Source organism: Macrotis lagotis, chromosome 2 (assembly GCF_037893015.1).
Source record: "Macrotis lagotis isolate mMagLag1 chromosome 2, bilby.v1.9.chrom.fasta, whole genome shotgun sequence".
In the NCBI taxonomy this organism is placed as follows: Eukaryota; Metazoa; Chordata; class Mammalia; order Peramelemorphia; family Peramelidae; genus Macrotis; species Macrotis lagotis.
In genome coordinates this window covers 73,528,777-73,550,144 of record NC_133659.1, presented here as the reverse complement: position 1 = coordinate 73,550,144, position 21,368 = coordinate 73,528,777, and the positions used below count along the sequence as shown (strand labels likewise).

At 36.5% G+C, this 21,368-nt stretch overlaps 1 protein-coding gene across 7 annotated transcripts in view; it reads left to right on the top strand.

Moving 5' to 3' along the window:
• The window catches only part of ABL2 (ABL proto-oncogene 2, non-receptor tyrosine kinase), a 106,241-nt gene continuing 84,873 nt past the window's right edge, over positions 1-21,368 (top strand). For 6 of the 7 annotated variants that reach the window (XM_074222139.1, XM_074222133.1, XM_074222142.1 and 3 more), the window contains exon 1: positions 1-172. In XM_074222139.1, the coding sequence (XP_074078240.1) occupies positions 16-172 (157 nt within the window). In that variant the 5' untranslated portion in view covers positions 1-15. The remainder of the gene's footprint in view (positions 173-21,368) is intronic. The other variant, XM_074222138.1, reaches the window with a different exon arrangement.

Genomic DNA, 21,368 nt, shown 5'->3' with positions numbered 1-21,368 from the left:
TACGCGAGCGCGGGGATGGGGCAGCAGGTGGGCCGCGTCGGGGAGGCGCCGGGGCCGCCGCAGCCGCAGCCGCGCGGGAGCCGCGGCGTGGGCGCCGCCAGGCCGGCCGGCCGCAGGCGGGACGCGGCGGGGCGCCCGGAGGAGGCCGGCTTCAACATCTTCACGCAGCACGGTGAGCGCGGCCCGGGCCTGGCGCGGGGAGGGGGGAGGGGGCCCGCCGCGACCCCCGCCGCGACCCCCCGCCCGGGCTCCTGTGTGGGGGCCCGGGGGGGGGGCGGGCAGACCCCCGAGTGCCCTCCGCCCGGGGCCGTGCGGGGAGGGCCGGCCGGCGCAGCCCCGAGCCCGGCGCCCCCGGCGCGTGGCGCCCCTGCCAGCCGCTGCCCAGCCGTGCCAGCGGCCGCCCTGCCCAGGCTGGCCCCGGGCGCGGGTCCGACCCTGCCGCCCCCCGCGGCGGACCTGCCCCCCGCGGTCCCTATTGTTCCCTAGCACGGAATGGCATCCCTGGCACCACGTCACCCCCTGCTCGACCCCGACCTCCTGCACAGTGCCCTGGGGCAGCTAGGTGGCACAGTGGGTGCAGCACTGACCTTGGAGCCAGGGGGACCTGAACTCGGACTCGTACTGGCTGTGTGACCTTGGGGGAGTCCCTTCACCCTGAGTGCCTCACATCCGGGGCCTGGGCCCAGCTGCCCCCACTCAGCCCCGGCGTGTGCTAGGCGTGCAGGTGTGGACCAGGTGTGGACCAGGTGTGGACCAGGTGCTGCACGGCCATCTCCCTGCACAGAGCCAGGCCCTGGACTGTAGGAACTTTGCATTTTGCCTTTTCTCCCCAGTGTCCCGCGCGCAGAAGGTGCTAGTCACCTCCCTGATGCCATGGTGTTGGAGAAGGAAGGACAAACATCAACGCGTCATTTTCCTTCACATGCCACCTTTTAACCAAAGGGCTTACTTCTAGACCTTATTTGCGACTCGTATTAGCTTTCCAACCTTCATGTACTTTTTCTGTACCTCTACTTTGAACATTTAGCTCCTGTGCCCTCATCACCTGCAAAATCATCTGTTCCCTTTTCCCAAGTATAGGTTTCATGTTATTTCCTATTTACATTGTATGTGGTCCTTATTTATGTAGGGACTTAATAATTGTTGATTGAGGAATAGATCTAACTCAAAGACACGATTCTTCCCCTTTAAGGAATTTTCAGGCTACTTAGGGAGTTAAGGAAAAACACAAGTGAAACAGAATAAATTAAGACTTTTTAGGGAAGGGAGCTATGAATTGGTGCATGGAGTAGTTGAGACAACGGGACTTTCACAGTGCTTTGAAGAAGATGGAAAGGAGGAGAGAAAGGGGAAGAAGACATTTTAGATGAGAGTAAGAACATAGAGGAAGAATGTAGTGTTTGTGGGACAGTGAGGGTAAAGAATTACTGGTGAAGTTGGATGATTAGGTGGGAGGCAAATAGTCTACCAGGTCTTAAAATCAGATAATAGAAGTTTTGAGTTGATTTGTTAGCCAAAAAAGAACATTTGAAAATTTCAGAGGGGAGAACTGGCATGATAATGAATGAGTAAAAAGGCACTTAATAAGTTCTAACTACAGATAAAGGCATATAAAGTTAATGCAGTAGAAGCATACAAAGAGTTCACATTGTAGTAGGGGGAACAAATAAATAGATAGGAATAAGATAGAAAGGCCCTGTGGTCCTTAGGGTTCATCAGTGAAGTAGATGGGCATACATCTTCCTTGGTATCATTTCCATTGATAAAATTATATCTGATTTTGCTTTTGAGCCATTTGACGGTTCCAAGGACTTTGGGGAGAATTACCTTTTCTTAGTTGTCTCTAGCTGTGGTTGCTGAGGAGGCAGGGGCTGCTGCTCCTACAAAAGTAATTGCTGGCTTACCTTTCTTTACAGATGAATCCCCTGGGTAATGGCTGCAAGAGCTATGATCTGGGGGACACAGCTGTTTACCAGGTTTTTTTAGCACAAAGTCTCTCCAGGGTCTGAAGAAAGGTGATGGTTGAAGTAATGGCAATATTTTCTTAGAATTTGTGACAGAGGAAAGGAAGATGATACATTTGGATAATCACATCTGTTTTTTTTTTTTTTTTGATTCACAGTTTTCATAGGGTATAGATGTGTGGGATCCTATAGCATAATTTATTCAGTGAAAGTTAGCCTAAAACAATTTGGACATTCTCAATTAAAATAGCAGTTCACAGTTATACATACATATATATATACATATATATGTATAAAGTTTACAAATCTTATTCCTCACAACTTTATTGAGGTAGGTAAAGCAAAAATCTTGTTGATCACAAAATAATTAAGGAAGATCAATGTGACAACACTGTCCAGAATGGATTGAAATTAGGGGAGATGAGTTGATGAGGTCAACAGGAGGATTGTTGCTGTATGTAATCTAAGCATGAACTGACTACCATTGACCCAGCTTGGTAGCTGAGAGATGGAAGGGAAGGAGTACGAAAGATGACTCAATATATGGGCAGTGATAATGACAGCCAGTGACTATTTTCAGTTTCTGTATGTTTCACGTACCATATGCATTGTTATTAGGGTACATTCCTTACATTAAAATCCTCTACTTCATTGTGACTTGGCCTTCTCTGGGTTCTTGAAGGTTATGACAGCTAAGTTTGCATAGTCTCATTATCACGTTTGCAAGAGGGTAATACCTCTTTTTGGGCACAGCAGGTTTTAACCATCATCTAAGAAGTCACAGGGAAATAATCAATCTACTTTGGTGGATGAATTACAGGTGTTTATAATAGTCAAGTATACTTCCTGATTTTAGTCTTTATCCAAAATGGTAATTCTTTTATTGTTGACTAGATAATACTTAGGAAGACTGGACCAGTAATTTAAAATTGTAGAATTTTAGAATTAGAACATATCTTGTATTTCATCTAATCCAATCTTGATGTTTATACAGTTTAGGTCATGGGATAGCTATTATGAAACTCTACCTTGTTGCTTGTCACTTGCCCTGTCATTGTCTTCTGCAAACATCATAGGTTGTGAGTCTTTTTTGAGATTCAAGAGATAAGAATACCACTGCATTCTTCTAATCTTTGTGCCCTAATCTATGGGGAATGGGCATGATCTTGTTTCTTTAATCCAAGGCTGCTTTCCAAATTGGGAGGTTCTGCTTTACATGTTCAGTCTCTATGTCCCTGGACTTGTCCCTCTGGCAGCTTTTTTTTTTTTTAGACTGAGAGAAGGTGCTGATCTGCCCTGAGAGTGAATTCCTGGTCTGGGAGTCCCCCATACCAGTGAAATCACAGCTCTTATCCTTATTTTAAAATGAATTATTGAAACATTTAAAAATAATTCCATAATTTAGCTTCAACTTCCATTACATAGATTGCTGTTAATTCTTTCTTTTCATCAGTTACAGCAGGCATATCAAACTGATCATAGTAAAATTCCTGTTGAATTGTAGCTGTTTTTCTTCTTTTGAACTCTTGACTCCATTTTTAATCTTTACATTTTTTTTTAGTTTTTTTTTTTTTGCAAGGCAATGGGCTTAAGTGGCTTGCCCAAGGCCACACAGCTAGGTAATACATTGTTTTTTGAATGAAAGATGGAGTGTTTGAATAGAAAACTGCACTGTTGCCAAGAAAAGTAATAACAGTGAACATTTTGGTTTCAAACCTCTTTAAGGTTTGTTTTACATATATATGTATTATTACATATATTATCTTATGTGATTTTTAGAGCAACCCTGGAAGGTGAGTACTATTATTATTCCCATTTTACAGAAGAGGAAACTGAGACTGAGAAAATGATTATCTAGACTCACATAACCATTGTGAGGACTTAAACAGGACTTAAACCTAGATTTTCCTATCTCCAAACCAGGTGCTTCAGTCACACTGTTCCCAACAGAAATGAAACAATTTTTGTTTAGGTAGTTTCAGTTATAAGTACTACTTGGGTAATACTTCAAGGAATAAGTTTTCAGAGGGCTAAATGTTTTTGTATGAATTCAGCTGAGTTTCTTATTCAAAAACAAAAAACTTCCTAAGTCACAATCTGCATTTCTAGCTATATGACATTAAATTGTTTTTCAGTCATGCCTGGACTCTCCAGACCCCATTTAGGATTTTTTTGGTAAAGATACTGGAATGGTTTGCCATTTCCTATTTCAAATCATCCTACGGATGAGAAACAAGGTTGAGTAACTTGCTCAACTAATGTCTTAAGGCCAGATTTGAACTCCAATAGAGTCTTCCTGATTCCAGATGCAGTGCTCTATCACTGCTGCTCCATGGTACATGACAATGCTATAGTATATTTGTATTGAATTGTGAACATTATATTATTTAAAAATATAAACTTGTATTTATATTGGACATAAATAAGATCTTTAGGCAAAATTGTATAACATTTGGGTTTGTCTTCTGTTGTTCTAAGTTTTTCTTGAATCTTCTATCCACACTTTGATAGACCAAGCATTCTTCAAAGTCTTAATGCTTTCCTTTTTTTAATCTGACAAAATAGGGAACAATCTGATATTATTTATGTTTAACTTATGACAGACTGGTGACTACTAAAGTAAGTAGAGTGAGTCTTGTAAATATGTTATCACCTCTGGTGTTTGTGGCTTTTTATAATTGTAAATATTTTAGCCAGGAGGAGAAAAGTGGGGAGTTTTTGTTTATTTGTTTATGAAGTGGAGGTGGAGTGGGGATGAGATTAGCAAGAGAAGTTCCTGAATTCATAGTCAGGCTTCTTCAGTTGCCTAGTCTAAAGGGAATCCAGATTGGGGTGTTTGTGTGTGTGTGTATGGGGGTGTTTATGACTTATACTGAGAAGCAGGACTAGATTATATTAAGGTCTCCTTCATCCTGATTGTCTTTTGATCTTTTGGGGAAAGAGAAGTAGGAGTTGTGTTGCTGGAGGAATCAAGGCCTTTGGAGACCTGGATAAGAATAGTTGTAGAGGAGGAGGGATCCTTGGTCATCACTTTCCACAGTCAATATGGTATTAAATGAGGATCTGGGATATGTGAATATTTGATTCCATATCCATAGCATGTGCATAAAGATGATACTACTACTCTGATGGCCTTCTTGAGTCCCTTATCATAGTTGAGAGTGAGTCCATTCTTTGTCAGAATATGAACCTTGGTCTAAGCTTAGACCAAGATATCAAATGATTACTAGCTGAATCTTCATTCAGAAAATTAGCTAACTAAAGTGTTTTATCCTGGACTATTGGTTCCATAAGTATTCTATGTTGAAAAACATTTAAGTGGTTTCATTTTCATTGTTGGGTCCCACTTTACTCCTTACTATTATTTTAGGAATACCATTGTGAATTTTTAATAAAGCCTTAATCTTACAATTTTAAAATCATTGTTAATCCATGCTTACTTAGAAAACTATGGGTAAATTTTTTTTTATTGCAGTGTGTTAAAAATGTTAACAATTGCTGTCTAGTTATGTCAGTGGAAGCTGATAGTTATTCATGTTAGTGTACTGCTCCTCTGGTTACTTTTCTAGTGTCTTCTCTCCCTTATTAGATTGCAAACCCATGGAGGGTAGGAGCTTTCGATTATACAAATTCCTGTGCTTCCCAAAGCATCTAGCTAGCACTGTGTCCTGACACATAACAGAAAGTTTATAAATGTTGGTTGAATGAATATTTGCTTTCATAGATTTGAAATTTAAATGTCATTGTTTTTTATTATAATTCTAATTACAAAAACATCAAACAAAATGCTAATCAATAATGATTATTGTATAAAAGTTTTACCAAGTAGTCAAATGTTTATCATTTGTCCTTAACTCACCTTGTCACCAAGGGGGAAAAGAGCTTTTTAGTTGGATTTTCCTTTGAAGATAATGCTTGCTAATATTTTAAAATAATGGTGATAGTAGTAGAAGCTGATAGACTTTTTTTTTAACATTTTTTAAATTTAAGGCAATGGGGTTAAGTGACTTGCTCAAGGTCACACAGCTAGGTAATTATTAAGTGTCTGAGGCCAGATTTGAAGTCAGGTTGGACCACCTAGCTGTCCCTCGAAACGGATGTACTTTTAAAAATTTGTCTCAGGGGCGGCTAGGTGGCACAGTGGATAAAGCACTGGCTTTGGAGTCAGGAGTACCTGGATTCAAATCCGGTCTCAGACACTTAATAATTACCTAGCTGTGTGGCCTTGGGCAAGCCACTTAACCCCATTTTCCTTGTAAAAAATAAAAAAAGTTTGTCTCAGACTTTTAAAGTGTTGAGTATCACCTGAAACTGTAGTGATTTTTTTTTTTTTTTTTGTTTGAGGTGGGAGATTGGTAATTTTGTAGGAATTTTTATTTTAATATTCCAGAAGTTGTGAACTTTACACTGAGATGAATCACATGTCTTTCTAATTTGTAAATATTTGTGATTTGTAATCTAAATTCGGTGGATGTATTTTATGATTTATTTGATACTGTATAGTTATTGCTAATCAGATTTTGATGAGTCTGTTAACTTTTCAGATAAAATGTCAATCTTTTGATCCCCTGATTTATGTTAAATTAACTTTATGTTTGCATGTGAAATATTGATGATTCTTGTGGTAGCCCTTGGTTTACTGGTCACTGAATCTTAGCAGTCTGTAAATGTTAATAGTTAACAGTGAATTCATTAGAACATAGCTCTCTATCCTGTTATATTGGGTTGACCATCTAAATACAATCATAGAGAACATATGAAATGTAATGCTTTGCCAGATTTAGGGATTTAAAAAAAAATCTTAATTTGAAGTTCTTCTGACTTGGTGGTTCTTATAGTTTGAACTGTGGTGTTCCAGCCGTCTCCATAGTGAATGATGCCAGTATGGGTTTTACTCCTGCAGAACGCCGAAGTTCAGCAGGACCAGGCCACTTGGTATTTCTGGTTTGCTTTCCAGGGAGGAGGGGTTTAGGAACCTTCTACTTTGTGTGTCAAGGTCAAACAAAAAACATTCTAAGACTTAATACAATGTATATACAAATGCAGTTCTGTGAACTTGCTCCTTTAATATGTCAAATCTAGCAAACTGGAATGAATGAAGATTAATTTTGTCTTGAGCATTTTGTGACCACAGAGAAGCATTGAATAAATATTTTTCTTAAAACAAAACAAAAGAAAACTAACATTAGAAACACTGCAAGCATCCATGCCTTATGGAGAACAGAGTTGATTCCTAAAGTTCTTATTGGTATGTTGAAGTTATTTTCTCTCAAGGCTTTTATTCTCTAAAGCCTGAGATCTTTCTTTAAAAATAAAAATAAAAAAAAGAATGCTCCAAAGTAAAGGATGAACATGCAAATTAAACTAAGAATATTAACTACTACTTTTTCTGCTTGCTGGTTCCTTGCTATTTAGGGTGAGACATTTTGTTTATCTTTAGATTTTTCAGTTTTAGCTATTAATAATTATTTACTCATTATTGTTCTCTACTAAATCCTAATTTTTGTGACTCAAATGTAAATTCATGAAAGAAATACAGTGCTATATTTGCATATGATGTATTTTGAAAATAAAATTTTTTGAGTAATTCTCAACCCATTTTGACTTAGAATGCAGCAAAGGAAAAGTCATTATTATTAGTTTTCCTAAAAGGTAAAATGTACATATGATTTAAACTGAATTGTATTACTTGTCTTGGTTACTTAAGAAGTCAAGGAACTAGTTATATGGAGGAGCATAGGAGTGGGATCATGATACTTGAATTTGCATTTAGCTTTTCTATTGCTGATCTGGATGACAAGAGACAATTCATGATTTTGGGCCTTAGTTTTCCTTATCTATAAAAGGAGGGTTATGGATTGGATGATCTTTAACAGTCTCTGAATCTGTAATTATAGCATTAGCCTTTGTATGAATATTGCCGTAGTGTTGCTTGATATAGTGTCATTTCTTAGCTTTCTGATCAAAATCTACATCCTTGATTTTAAGGCCATTAGACTAGAATTGTGAGCACAGATTTTGGCAACTTTTCACTTTGTGTATTAGTACAAGAAATAATTTTAACCCTATAGTATTGTGCTGCTGGAGATATCAAGGCTCTTGAAGGCCCAGGTGGGAGTAATTATAGAGGGGTGCCTGCAGTCCTTGATCATCAGTTTCTTCTAGAACCTAGAGCTGACCCTTGACTACATTCTCTCTGGAGTACAATATGCTTGTATTCAGCTTTTGGATCAATATGTACTTATAATATTGCTGACAACTCATTAACTTACTGTAAGTCCAAATTCAAATTGTCAAATGATGAAGAATATGAAATTGATATTAACATTAGGCAATGCTTCTTGGGACTCATCATTATGAAATTGTCTTAGTTATCATTAAAATCTTATTTTCATCCACCTTAATAGATTTTTAGAGAGAAAGAGTATTGACCAACATTGGAGATTTTTTTTTATTTACCTTAAAATTCAGATTATTCTAGTAATACAATGAAATTTGTACTATATAGGTACACCGTACCTGATGTTGTTCATTGGTTCTGTGTAAAAGTAATGTTAAGTAAAACAATGCAGGGAATAGTTTCATGGGAACATTATTTTAGTCATAAGTAATATAATAATAATAATAATAATAATAATAATAATAATCAGACCACAATCAGCTTTCAGTTGTTGCAACTGAAATTGTTTCTGGGATATAACTTTTGGTCATTTGGGGATGATAAGATCAGTGATATTACAGATAGGTTTTTATGACTCTAAAGTAGGGTTGGGTTAAAATGCATTAATGTTATTATTGCAAAATAATTTTGGTCAGTCACTTTTTTTTTAAGCTTTATTTAAGACAATTGGGTTGAGTGACTTGCTCAAGTTCACATGGCTATGCAATTATTAAGTGTCTGAGGTCACATTTGAACTCAGTTCCTCCAGACTCTAGGGCCAGTGCTCTATCCACTGTGCCACCTAGCTGTAGTCACTGTTAGATTACAAACTTCTGAAGAGCTCAAAAATATTTTATTTGTATTTCTATGGAGTCATTTTTTAATTTTAAAATAGAAAATGTTAACAGATTTTTTAACTTATATCTATAATTGTAAGTGTAGAGTAGATCTTTTAACTCAAGCATTTTAAAAATGCATACTGTATACAAGTACTAGATACTAGACAAAATTGAGTCTATAAGGGAAACAATGTGTTCATGTAGAAATATATACAAAATATACACAAAATAAGTATGAGATAATTTGCGGAATGTAACTTTGCAGAAATCCAAGATGATAAGACTGGGAGTGATTGCATTTCAGTAATACACGATAATCAGTCTTTTTATAGCAAAGTGGTCAGAGTTAGAATTTTATGTAGAATAATTAATAAGGCCCTTTTGGATCTTAAGGTGGAGAATAAAGCAGAAAAAAAGGTTGGTTGGAACCAAATTATGAAGGGCTTTAAATGTCAAAGGAGGAAGAATTTAATCCTAGACGGAATAGGAAATCATTTCAGTTTATTGAGCAGGGGAGTGACATGGTTGGACCTGTACTTTGAGACTGTCACTTTGCCAACCTGTGGAAGATGGATTGGAAAGAGGAGAAACTGGAGACAGGAATTGCAACTGTAGGAAGCTATTACAATAGAGCATTTGAGGAGTATGAAAACCAGAATGAAGTTAGGTAATCTACTGAATGGAAAGGAAGGTATGGATGGGAGAAAAGATTGGAGGTGTAGAATTGATGAGACTTGGCTTCTGATTGGATAAGTGAGGAGTTCAGGATGAATTGTAATTGGAAAGTTGTTGGTAACCTCAATAGAAATAGGGGAGTTTGGCAGAGGGGTAGATTGGAGAGGGAGATATGATGGCTACTATTTTGGACATTTGAATTTCTGATGGCTTATAGAACATAAATTCTATGAATTTGAAATGTCAGGGGGTAGTTGATGAATGTAAACTGAAAATCGGTAGAGACTAGGGACTAGTTAAGAAGTATGGAGATTGAGGAAATACCATTGAATTTAGCAAAAGATCATTGGAACTTAGGAGAAGAGTAATTTTAATTGAGTTGGGGTGTTAAGAAATTGGATTCAAAGGAGTGGGAGGATAGTCATTGAAAGCAATGAATGAGTATGGACAAATTATTTGAGGAGTTTGAGTATGAAAATTAGAGATCTTAGGAAGGATAAAAGAGACCAAGGGGGGGGATTTTTTTTTTTTATGGATAGTGATACTTGACTGGTTTGAACCCAGAAGGGAATGAATCAATAGAAGACCAAAGAAGATCATTGGGGATGTGATGAATGGTACAAATAGGAAGGTTGACTTTGGCGGAGAAGGCTCTCCTACATCAGTAACCAGAGTAAATATAGAGAAAATGGGAGATGAATTATAGAAAGGGGAAAAGAGGGTTTGTATTATATAAGAGAAGGAGTTTGCAAGGGAATTACCTCTATTTTCTCAGTAAACTGAATAGAGGTCTGCCGATGTGGAAAACTTGAGGATAAGTGAGCATGTTTGAAACAACAGTTATGAGAATGATAATAGAGAATCAATTATGGGGAAATTTTAAAAACATCTTTATGAAGTGAAGGCCTAAATATAGAATGGACCTGGTCAGCATTAGCTTAGCTGGTGGTTTGAGTTCAGAGTACTGGATTCCACATTATAAATGATTTTGATTAAATTGATTCTTTTCCTCTACTTAACTATTAGTGAAATGAGATTCATATTTACTAACATATAGATATTATATGAATGATGTAGTATAATAATTGTTTGTTTTTTAAATATAAATAGGACTTATATACCTTTGAATTACAGGTCTAGCACTAGCTATTACCTTGGACAAATCATATAACCCCTTTGGAAACTCCTGTAAAATGAGGGTACTACTTGTGGTACCTACCTCACATGATGATAGTTCTGAAAGTGCTATGAAAATCATATAATGATTATAGAAAATAAAATGATATATACATATATATATGTATCTATATAAATGAACAGTGATTGTCAGTCAGTGAACATTTATTAAGCATTGACCATGTGCTAAACACTGGGGATGAAAAGAAATGCAAAAAGGGAAAAAAACCCACAAAAATAGTTCTTGCTTTTTAAGGAGGGTATATTCTAGTTTTGGGGGTTTTTTAAGTTTTTTTTTTGTTTGTTTGTTTGTTTTGCAAGGCGATGGGGTTAAGTGGCTTGCCCAAGGCCACACAGGTAATTATTAAGTGTCTGAGGCGGAATTTGAACTCAGGTACTCCTGACTCCAGGGCCGGTGCTCTGTCCACTGTGCTACCTAGCCGCCCCGAGGGTGTATTCTAGTTGAGGAAACTGAATATAAAATCTAGGTTTCTACAAGATATATACAAAGTATATGAAACCAATGTGAAAGGTGAAGCCATTAGCTGCCAGGAGGGAGGAAAAAGGCCCTCAGCAGAAGATGAGTTTTGAGTGGTCTTGAAGAAAGCCAGGGAAACAAGACACAAGTGAGGATACCTTCTAGGCATAAGTAAGATGGAGTGACATTTTCAAGAAACTGCAAGTAGGTCAAGTAACTAGATTGTAGAGGGTGTGGAAGACAGTAAGTGTAAGAAGACTAAAACGTTAGGAAGGGGACAAGTTATGAAGAGATTTAAATGCCAAACAGAGGACTTTATATTTAACCTTTCCAGAAATAGAGAGTTAGTGGAGCTCTTTGAGCTAGGGGAATTACATAGTTGGACATTTTTAAAAAATGATCTTAGGGGGGCAGCTAGGTGGCGCAGTGGACAGAGCACAGGCCCTGGAGTCAGGAGTACCTGAGTTCAAATACAGCCTCAGACGCTTAATAATTATCTAGTTATGTGGCCTTGGGCAAGCCACTTAACCCCATTTGCCTTGCAAAAACTGAAAAAAAAATGATCTTAGCAACTGGATGGAGGATGTCTTCTTTTTGGGGGAAACTAAGGCAAAAAGACCAATCAGAATATTTTAGTAGTTCAGGAAAGAGATGACAAGTACCTGAACTAGGGACTATATGAATAGAAAAAAATAGAATGTTTATGACAGATATTTTGAAGGTAAAAATTACAGGATTTGTCAGCAGTTGGATATGTGGAGTTACAGTGGGAAGTTGACTGTCATTGAGGTTATAGACCTGAGTAACTAGGAAGAATGGTAGTGTCTTGATTGTAGAAGGTTGATGGGTGGTGATGGGGAATAATGAATTCTCTTTTGAACTTGTTGAGTTTATGATGTCCTAGAGATCAAGAGATGCAAGACTGGATATATAGATCTGGGAATCTTTTGCATGGAGATGAAAATCAAACCCATAGTTGATGAGATCACCAAATGGAATAATATATAAAGTTAAAAGAGGTGGGGACCAATGACAGAGCTGTAGGGTATTCTGATGGTTAGAGGGTGAGATAGGTGAAGAACCATCAGCGAGAATGGGAAGGAGCAGTTGGACAGAGAAGACTCAAGAGACTGGTGTATTAGAGTTCTAAAGAACAAAGTGCATCCAGGAGAAGAAAATAGTTGTGTCAGGGTGCAAAGGTTATAGAAGAGCAAGGTTGAGGAAGAGGCTTAGATTTGACAGTTAAGGATCTTGGTAACTTTGAGAGATTGGTTTTAGTTGAATGATATCAGAAGCCAGAATAGAGGGTTTAGAAGAGAGTTGAAGGCACCTGGTATAGATGGCTTTCTCATGTAGTTTTTCACAAAAAGGAGGAGAGATATGGCATTTATGACATGAAAAGTAAGATCAAGTGAGGTTTTCTTTTTTAAAGGAAGACATTGGTGTGTTTCTTTGCAGCAAGGAAGGAACCAGTACACAAGAAGAGATTGAAGATAAGAGAGTGGGGATGATTGTGGGAACAATTTGCTTGAGGAAACAGGGTGGGAATAAAATTAAGAATACAAATGTAAAGATTTTCCTTGGCAGGGAGAAGAGCCATCATACTTAAGTGAAAAATACATTTTGTAACAGGAAGCTGCCTTGGAAAGAATATGATCATATCCTATATTCTGCCCATCTATTGTGCTACCTTAGATATATTTTACTGTTCTGAACTTCAGTTCCTTTGTCTGTAAAATGGGAATAATACTAATATATCTACTTAATACTTTGAAAGCTTGTGGGATCTTAGGAGATAATGTATATAAAGTACTTTATAATCCCATAAAGTGTGCTGCATAAAAATTGTGATGAATTATCTATTTCTCTTCTGTAATTTGGGTTTCTATAATTATTAAATTGACTCTATAGTAAAATAGAATTTACCACTAAAATAAAAACATGCTTAAAATAGTAATAGCTAACAATTGTAGCTAGCATTTATATGGTGCTTTAAGCATTTGCAGAGCACTTTACAAAACTTTCATTGTATTTCTTTGAGTGAGGGGCATTACATGGTAGCCAAATTAATGCTTCTTCAATGTATAAAAGTAGGACTTGTAGGATGTTTCAACAGCCCCTTACATTCAGAAGACACCTGGGGAAGGAGAAATAAAAATGAGCAGATCCATATTGTGTTTATTTTAAAACTTGACATTCAAATGCCATGAGTTACATTCTCATGATGAACCACAAATTAATTTTACCTGGTTACCAATGTAGTTAATGTCTCTATCTGTTTTGATAACACAAGATGTATTCAATTTAGTTTCATAGAATTTGGAACTGGAAGTGACCCAGTCCAACACCCTAATCTTATAGATGAGAAGAACTAACATTCAGAGATATTAAATAACTTGTTTGAGATCAGATAGTTAATTGGAAGCCACAATGTAATCAGAAGTTGGGTCCTCTTCCATTGAGGTTTTTTCACTATGCTCTATTGACTTAATTTATTCATTTACAGCTGAGGAAAATTATGGCCCCCAAATAAAAGGAAGCTTTATAGAGTTATAGTTTATAGAATTTATAGAGTCTCTTTTAATTAGGCATGTTATAAGAAGTAAGTTTTAAGTTTTTAAATTCTTTAGTTAAACATATAAAATCTTTATCAACAATATTTTCTATTGAAGATGTTGCTTATTTTTACTCTGTCCCATAGAATATGTCTGCTAGAGGATATTGATTGATTTGAGTGAGTTACCCATTTCAGGTCATGGGATCATAGATTTGAGACTGGAAATGACCTCAGAGGTCATCTCCAACCTTCTCATTTCTGATTCCCAGAGAAGTCAAATGACTTGTCCAAGCAGATGGAGGACAGTACCAGGATTTATCACTGGTGAATGATAGATTCCTTTACAGACATTAAGCCGATGCTTAATTTTTTTTAATCTTAACCACATATACCTAACTTTCTTTTCTCTGAGCCTCAGTTTTCTCATTTTGAGTTAAATATATTACAGGGATTGGTGCCATTTAAATTATTAATTGGGAGGACTTTGTATATCTTAGACCCTACACCAAGACCTCATTTCAGTATGGAGACAATATGGGCTCTGAAAGAAGATATTAGTGGAATGGAAGTTATCAAGTTGGAAAGGCTTTGACTTATGGGCCAGGTGAAATATTGTATATGTTGTTGTGCAGGGGCTAGCCCAACTAATTTAGAAAGTCACCAGGGTATCTTGGATTGTATAATTTTGGCTATGAAAATTCTTTTTTTTCCTTTCCTTTTTTCTTTTTTTTATTAAATATTTTATTTGGTTTTTACAATTCCCCCCCCAATCTTACTCCCCCCACCCCGAGAAAGCAATCTGTCAGTCTTTACTTTGTTTCCATGTTGTACATTGATCCAAATTGAGTGTGATAAGAGAGAAATCATATTCTTTTTTTTTAAGATTTTTTTTTTTTTGCAAGGCAATGGGGTCAAGTGGCTTGCCCAAGGCCACATGGCTAGGTAATTATTAAGTATCTGAGGCTGGATTTGAACTCAGGTACTCCTGACTCCAGGGCCGGTACTCTATCCACTGTGCCACCTATCCGCCCTGAGAAATCATAATCTTAAGGAAGAAACAAAAAGTATAAGAGATAGCAAGATCAGACAATAAGATATCTTTTTTTTTTTCTAAATTAAAGGGAATAGTCCTTGAACTTTGTTCAAACTCCATGGTTCTTTATCTGGATACAGATAGCATTCTCCATTGCAGACAGCCTAAAATTGGCCCTGATTATTGCACTGATGGAATGAGTGTGTCCATCAAGGTTGATCATCACCCCCATGTTGCTGTTAGGGTGTACAGTGTTTTTCTGGTTCTGCTCATCTCACTCAGCATCAGTTCATGTAAATCCCTCCAGGCTTTCTTGAATTCCTGTCCCTACTGGTTTCTAAATATACCACAGTATGCTAAGCCATTCCCCAATTGAAGGACATTTACTTGATTTCCAATTCTTTGCCACCACAAACAAGGCTGCTATGAATATTTTTTTACAAGTGATGTTTTTATCCTTTTTCATTATCTCTTCAGGGTATAGATCCAGTAGTGGTATTGCTGGATCAAAGGGTATGCTCATTTTTGTTGCCCTTTGGGCATAGTTCCAAATTTCTCTCCAGAAAGTTTGGATAAGTTTACAGCTCCACCAACAATGTAATAGTGTCGCAGATTTCCCACAACCCTTTCAACAGTGAGCATTATACTTTATGGTCATATTGGCCAGTCTGAGAGGTGTGAGGTGATACCTCAGAGAAGCTTTAATTTGCATTTCTCTAATAAGTAATGATTTAGAGCAATTTTTCATATGACTATGAATTGCTTTGATCTCATCTATAAATTGCTTTTGTATATCCTTTGACCATTTGTCAATTGGGGAATGGCTTTTTTTTTAAAATGACTCAGTTCTCTGTATATTTTAGAAGTGAGTCCTTTGTCAGAATCATTAGTTGTAAAGATTTGTTTCCCAATTTACTACCTTTCTTTTGATCTTGGTTACAGTGGTTTTATCTACGCAAAACCTTTTTAATTTAATGTAATTGAAATTACCTCGTTTGTTTTTGGTGATGTTCTCCATCTCTTCCTTAGTCATAAACTGCTCCCCTTTCCATAGATCTGACAGGTAGACTAGTCCTTGATCTTCTAATTTGCTTATAGTATTGTTTTTTATGTCTAAATCCTGTATCCATTTGGATCTTATCTTGGTAAAGGGTGCGGGGTGTTAGTCTAATCTAAGGTTCTTCCATACTAACTTCCAATTTTCCCAGCAGTTTTTTATCAAAGAGAGTGTTTTTTATCCCAATAGCTGGAATCTTTGGTTTTATCAAACAGCAGATTACTATAATCGTTTCCTGCTATTGCACCTAGTCTATTCCTCTGGTCCACCACTCTATTTCTGAGCCAATACCAAACAGTTTTGATGACTGATGCTTTATAATATAATTTTAGATCAGGTAGAGCTAAGCCCCCTTCTTTTGTACTTTTTTTTCCATTAAATCCCTGGAAATTCTTGACTTTTTATTTCTCCATATGAATTTACTTACAACTTTTTCTAAGTCATTAAAGTAATTTTTTGGAATTTTGATTGGTAGGGCACTAAACAGGTAGTTTAGTTTTGGTAGAATTGCCATTTTTATTATATTAGCTCTTCCTATCCATGAACAGTTGATATTTGCCCAGTTATTTAAATTTGATTTAATTTGTGTGAGAAGTATTTTATAATTGTTTTCAAAAAGTTTCTGAGTCTGTCTTGGCAAATAGACTCCCAGGTATTTGTCTGAGGTTACTTTGAATGGGATTTCTTTTTCTAGCTCTTCCTGCTGTATCTTGCTAGACATATATAGAAAAGTTGAAGATTTATGAGGTCCTAGAGATTTTTGGCTATGAAAATTCTCAAAGATAATCCACAAAAGTCAGAGCTCTCTATCATTATAGAGAGTAACCAAACTGATGAAACCACAATTTCTTAAGTATTAAAATATGGCCATAACAAATAATTTTTAACCTAAGTAGATTTATAATATTTCTTTAAAAGAAATATGCTTTTTCTACACAAAAATTGATATACTATTTTTATATCATCTTCATTTTTATATCATACATCTTGTATCCTACTCAGTGAATTCTTTTAAAAAAGAATTAAAAAATACAGGAAAGGGAATCAGTTCAACCAATATGAGTTTGATAACATATATGTAAGGTTTTATACCAGCTACCTCTCCAGGAAAGGAAGGTTGTTTGAATCCTCTCTTTGGAGCCAGTTTTGGCCACTATAATACTGAACTTTTGGTTTCTTTTAACTATATTTTCAAACAATGACTTATGAATTGAAGCATTTGTTAAGTGATTATGTGCCAAGAATGATACTAAATACTAAATGTTAAGATAGTCCTTGTGTTCCAGAAACCCACATCTAATTGAGGAGACAATGCTGCATCTGATTGAAGGTCTTTTTTCCCCCCTTAAATTTTAGAAAGGTTTTATTTATTTTTGAGTTTTACAGTTTTTCCCCCAGTCTTGCTTCCCTCCCCCCACCCCCACAGAAGGCAGTTTGCTAGTCTTTACATCATTCCCATAGTATGAATTGTGATTGAAGGTCTTTCAGGTGCATCCATAAGACTAGTAGTGATAGCTCTTCTGGAATATCATTTCTACTGGTTAAGTGAAGTTGTTTTCCAATATTGAACCATTTAACAAAGCCAAGGACTTTCTTCTCTGGGTCTTTGGAGCTAGAGCTCCTTAAAGCAGCAGGAGCTGTTGCCAGGTGGCATCTTCCCAGGGGGATGGCTGGAGCTTCTGGTATATCTTTTTATATACTTTATACTGGTGCTGCACATAGATGTACAGTATATACAGGTATACATATATGTTTATGTATGGACTATGAACTACTTGTAAGGAAGATTGTTTCAATCTTTTTTTCCTTGAATACCATGCCCAGCAAGCAGGATAAATTCTTGTTGATTGATTTTCATGGTAAAAATTAAAAGTTGATTATTTTATTTACCAAAGCTAATTGATACACTTTAATCAACAAGCATTTTTAAGTGCTTCCTTGATGTGCCAGGCATGTGCTGAGTTCTGGGGATGCAAAGACAGAAAGAAAAAAAGTCCTTGTTCTCTGGGAGCTATATCTGAAGTCCTGAGTTTGATTGTTTATTGACCACCACCACCCCCTTTTTTTTTTTTTTTTTTTGCTTTTTGCAAGGCATTGGGGTCAAGTGATTTGCCCAAAGTCACACAGCTAGGTAATTATTAAGTGTCTGAGGCTGGATTTGAACCCAGGTCCTCTAGACTCCAGGACTGGTGCTCTATTCACTGTGCCATCTAGCTGCCTCTGTTCATTGACTCTTGATATGGGAGTCAATAGCCATTCATGCAAAATGGGGAGAAACAGTGGAAACCCACCTGGGAGAAGAGGGTAAAAATGATGGTGGTGGTGGTTATTGCTTTCTATTTGACAGATAACTCTATAAAGCTTCTTATTTTGGGGGGGGGGCATAATTTTCCTCAGTGTAAATGAATCAATTAAGTCAATGTAGCATAGTGGAAAAACCTCAATGGAAGAGGACCCAACTTCTGATTACTTTGTGGCTTCCAATTAACTATCTGATCTCAAACAAGTTATTTAATATCTCTGAATGTTAGTTCTTCTCATCTGTAAGATTAGGGTGTTGGACTGGGTCACTTCCAGTTCCAAATTCTATGAAACTAAACTGAATACATCTTATGTTATCAAAACAGATAGAGACATTAACTACATTAGTAATCAGGTAAAATTAATTTGTGGTTCATCATGAGAATATAACTCATGGCATTTGAATGTCAAGTTTTAAAATGTAATTTGCCTCTTTCCCTTGCTCCAAATCTACTGTACTCAGAAAGATAATTTCTCAGATCTTTTTACATTATTGATTATAACATAATTTGGTTTGGTTGATTCTACTTATTTCACTGTCAAATTATACAAAATTATATAAATTATACAAGTCTTCTCAGGTTTTTCATAATTTCTTATTAATTTTTAGTTTCCTTTAATTTCCATTTCTTTCTCACTACCAAAAAAAAGCTGCCATAAATATTTTTATATATGTCCATCCTTTCCTTTCTCATATCTCTTGAGTATGGACCTAATAAGTGGTATATCACTGAGTCACTGGTTATGTGCAGTTAAGTAAACTTTTTAGGCACATAGTTGCTTATTCATGTCAAATCTACATCAGGAGGTTTATCTATTTGCCTATTTTTCTTTGGCCTGTCCCACAATTATCATTTTCACCTTTGGCCTACTTTGCCATTCTGATATGTGTGTGAAGCGGGACCTCAGAATTACCATATTTTCCCATGTATAAGACACATCCTTTTTAAAAATGTCCAGTGCTGAATTCAAGTTAAAAGCTGTCCATTTTGCAAAAGTGAATGGAAATCGTGCTTCTGAACCTAAGTCCAATCCTTCTCCAATTGAGAAGACAATCTGAGACAGGCTATGGAAAGAAGAAACCTGACTGAAAACGCTATGGCAGAAGACCTTGAGAAGCAAGTCAGCCAAATGGATTGATTTAGAGAAGGAATTGAAAGATGGATTGAAGAGCAAAGGGCAATTGGAATTCCTGTGACCACAAAGATGGTTCAGCAGGAGGCCAGAAGAATTGCTGATGAAAAAGAAGTTACTGATTTCAAAGGAGGACACAATGGGTGCTTCAAGTTCAAGAAATGTTATGAACTAAAAGCATGCGTCCATGCACCAGACTTGCACAAAAGATGCCTGAAAGCTATGAGCAGAAGGTCCTTGAATTTCATGATTGCTAAAACTTGAGTTCAATAACTTTTTGTAAAAATTTCTTTTCAAATTTTGGACCACAACATTAAGGTGCATTTTATACATGGGAGCGGCTTATACATGGGGAAATAGTGTTTTAATTTATATTTTTCTAATTACTGACTTGGGGCAATTTTTCATAGGGCTACTCTGTTCATATTCTTTGACCATTTTTCATTTGGTGAATGGCTCTTATTTTAAATTTGAATCTCTTTTTTATATCTAATATATCACGAAAATGAAATCTTTCAGAGGAACTTGCTGCAAAGAATTTCTGCAGTTACCTATTTCAATTCTAATTTTTACTGCATCAAATTTGTGGAAAATCTTTAAAATTTTATTTAATCAAAATTTTCTATTACATCTTTTGTGATATTCTATATCCCAGAAGATAAAGTGGATAATTTTAATTCTGTAAAATTAAAGGTTTTTGCACAAATCCAGGATAATTTAAGATTAGAAAGGAAACAGTTAACTGGGAAAAAAACTTTTTAGTGACTTTCCTTCTAAACCTAAAACATTTAGTTCAATTAAATAAACATTTTTGAAGTGCTTAGAATGTGTTAGATATACAAAGCCAAAAATGAAAAATAGTCCTTCCTCCCAAGGACATTATATGCCATTGGGAAGGTAGGACATGTATACAGTTAAATAGGTTCAATAATTTGAGAAAGAAGAGAACTTTAACCATAAGAAGGTCACGAAGTGCCATCTTCTAGGAAAGGTACATGAGCTGGCTTTTAAAGGTTCTAAGAGGTAACTTGGGAGTTTTGAAAGTCAGAAGTTTGGAGGAAATACATTTTGAGTATGGAAGATGGCCTCTGGAAAAGTATTGAGGTGAGAGATAGAAGGATGAATTTAAGGAAGGGCAATAGTTGTAGTCTAAGCAAATTCTTTTGGGAGGAAATGAATATGAAATGAGGCCTAGAGAAATTAGTTACAAATTGTAGAGGACCTTGAATGTTAAAAGATATATGTTCTAGCCTAAATATACTATGTTCTGAGCCTGCAATCCTTGTTCTTTATGCCACCTTTCTGGCTTCATCTAGATTATCCCCTTTCCCTCCAAATAAACTGCTTGCTCAAGTGCTTCCTTTTTATAGGAGTCCTTTCAGGTTCCCCTGATTGTTAGCGCTTTAACTCTAACTCCCCTTGTATTTGCTTATCTGTGTACTTCTTGTCATTGAGAACTATTCTTTGTTTTTGTATTTTTTGTATTTGTATTATCAGTTCTTTGCAGAGTACTTTCCAAAAAGGAGTCACTTAATCAATGTTTGACTAAATTAATATCATGACAAGCTAGTTAAGAACTTGTTACATGCTATAGATGGTGTGGTGCAGTGGAAATAGCACTTGGGTAGAATTAGAACACTCTGGGTTTCCCAGAACTGAATTTACTAATTCTGAAAGTTGGGGTAAATCACAACTTCTTTAAGACTTCATTTTCTCTTTTGTAAAATAGGGATTATAATGCTTGCTATTACCTCTCTTACAGGATTGGAAAAGGGCTTTCTAAACCATAAAATAATGTATAAATGGGAGCTATTATTAACTACTTTCCTTTTTGGACTTTATTGTTAAGTCTTGTAAATCAGGAAATGTATAGAGCATGCCTGAATATCAACAAGGCATTTAATGGTTTTTTTTTTTAAAGGTATCTTTTTAGACAAGGATAGAAAGATGTAGGTTGGGTAATAATAGGTAGATTCAGAATGCGCTGAAACACC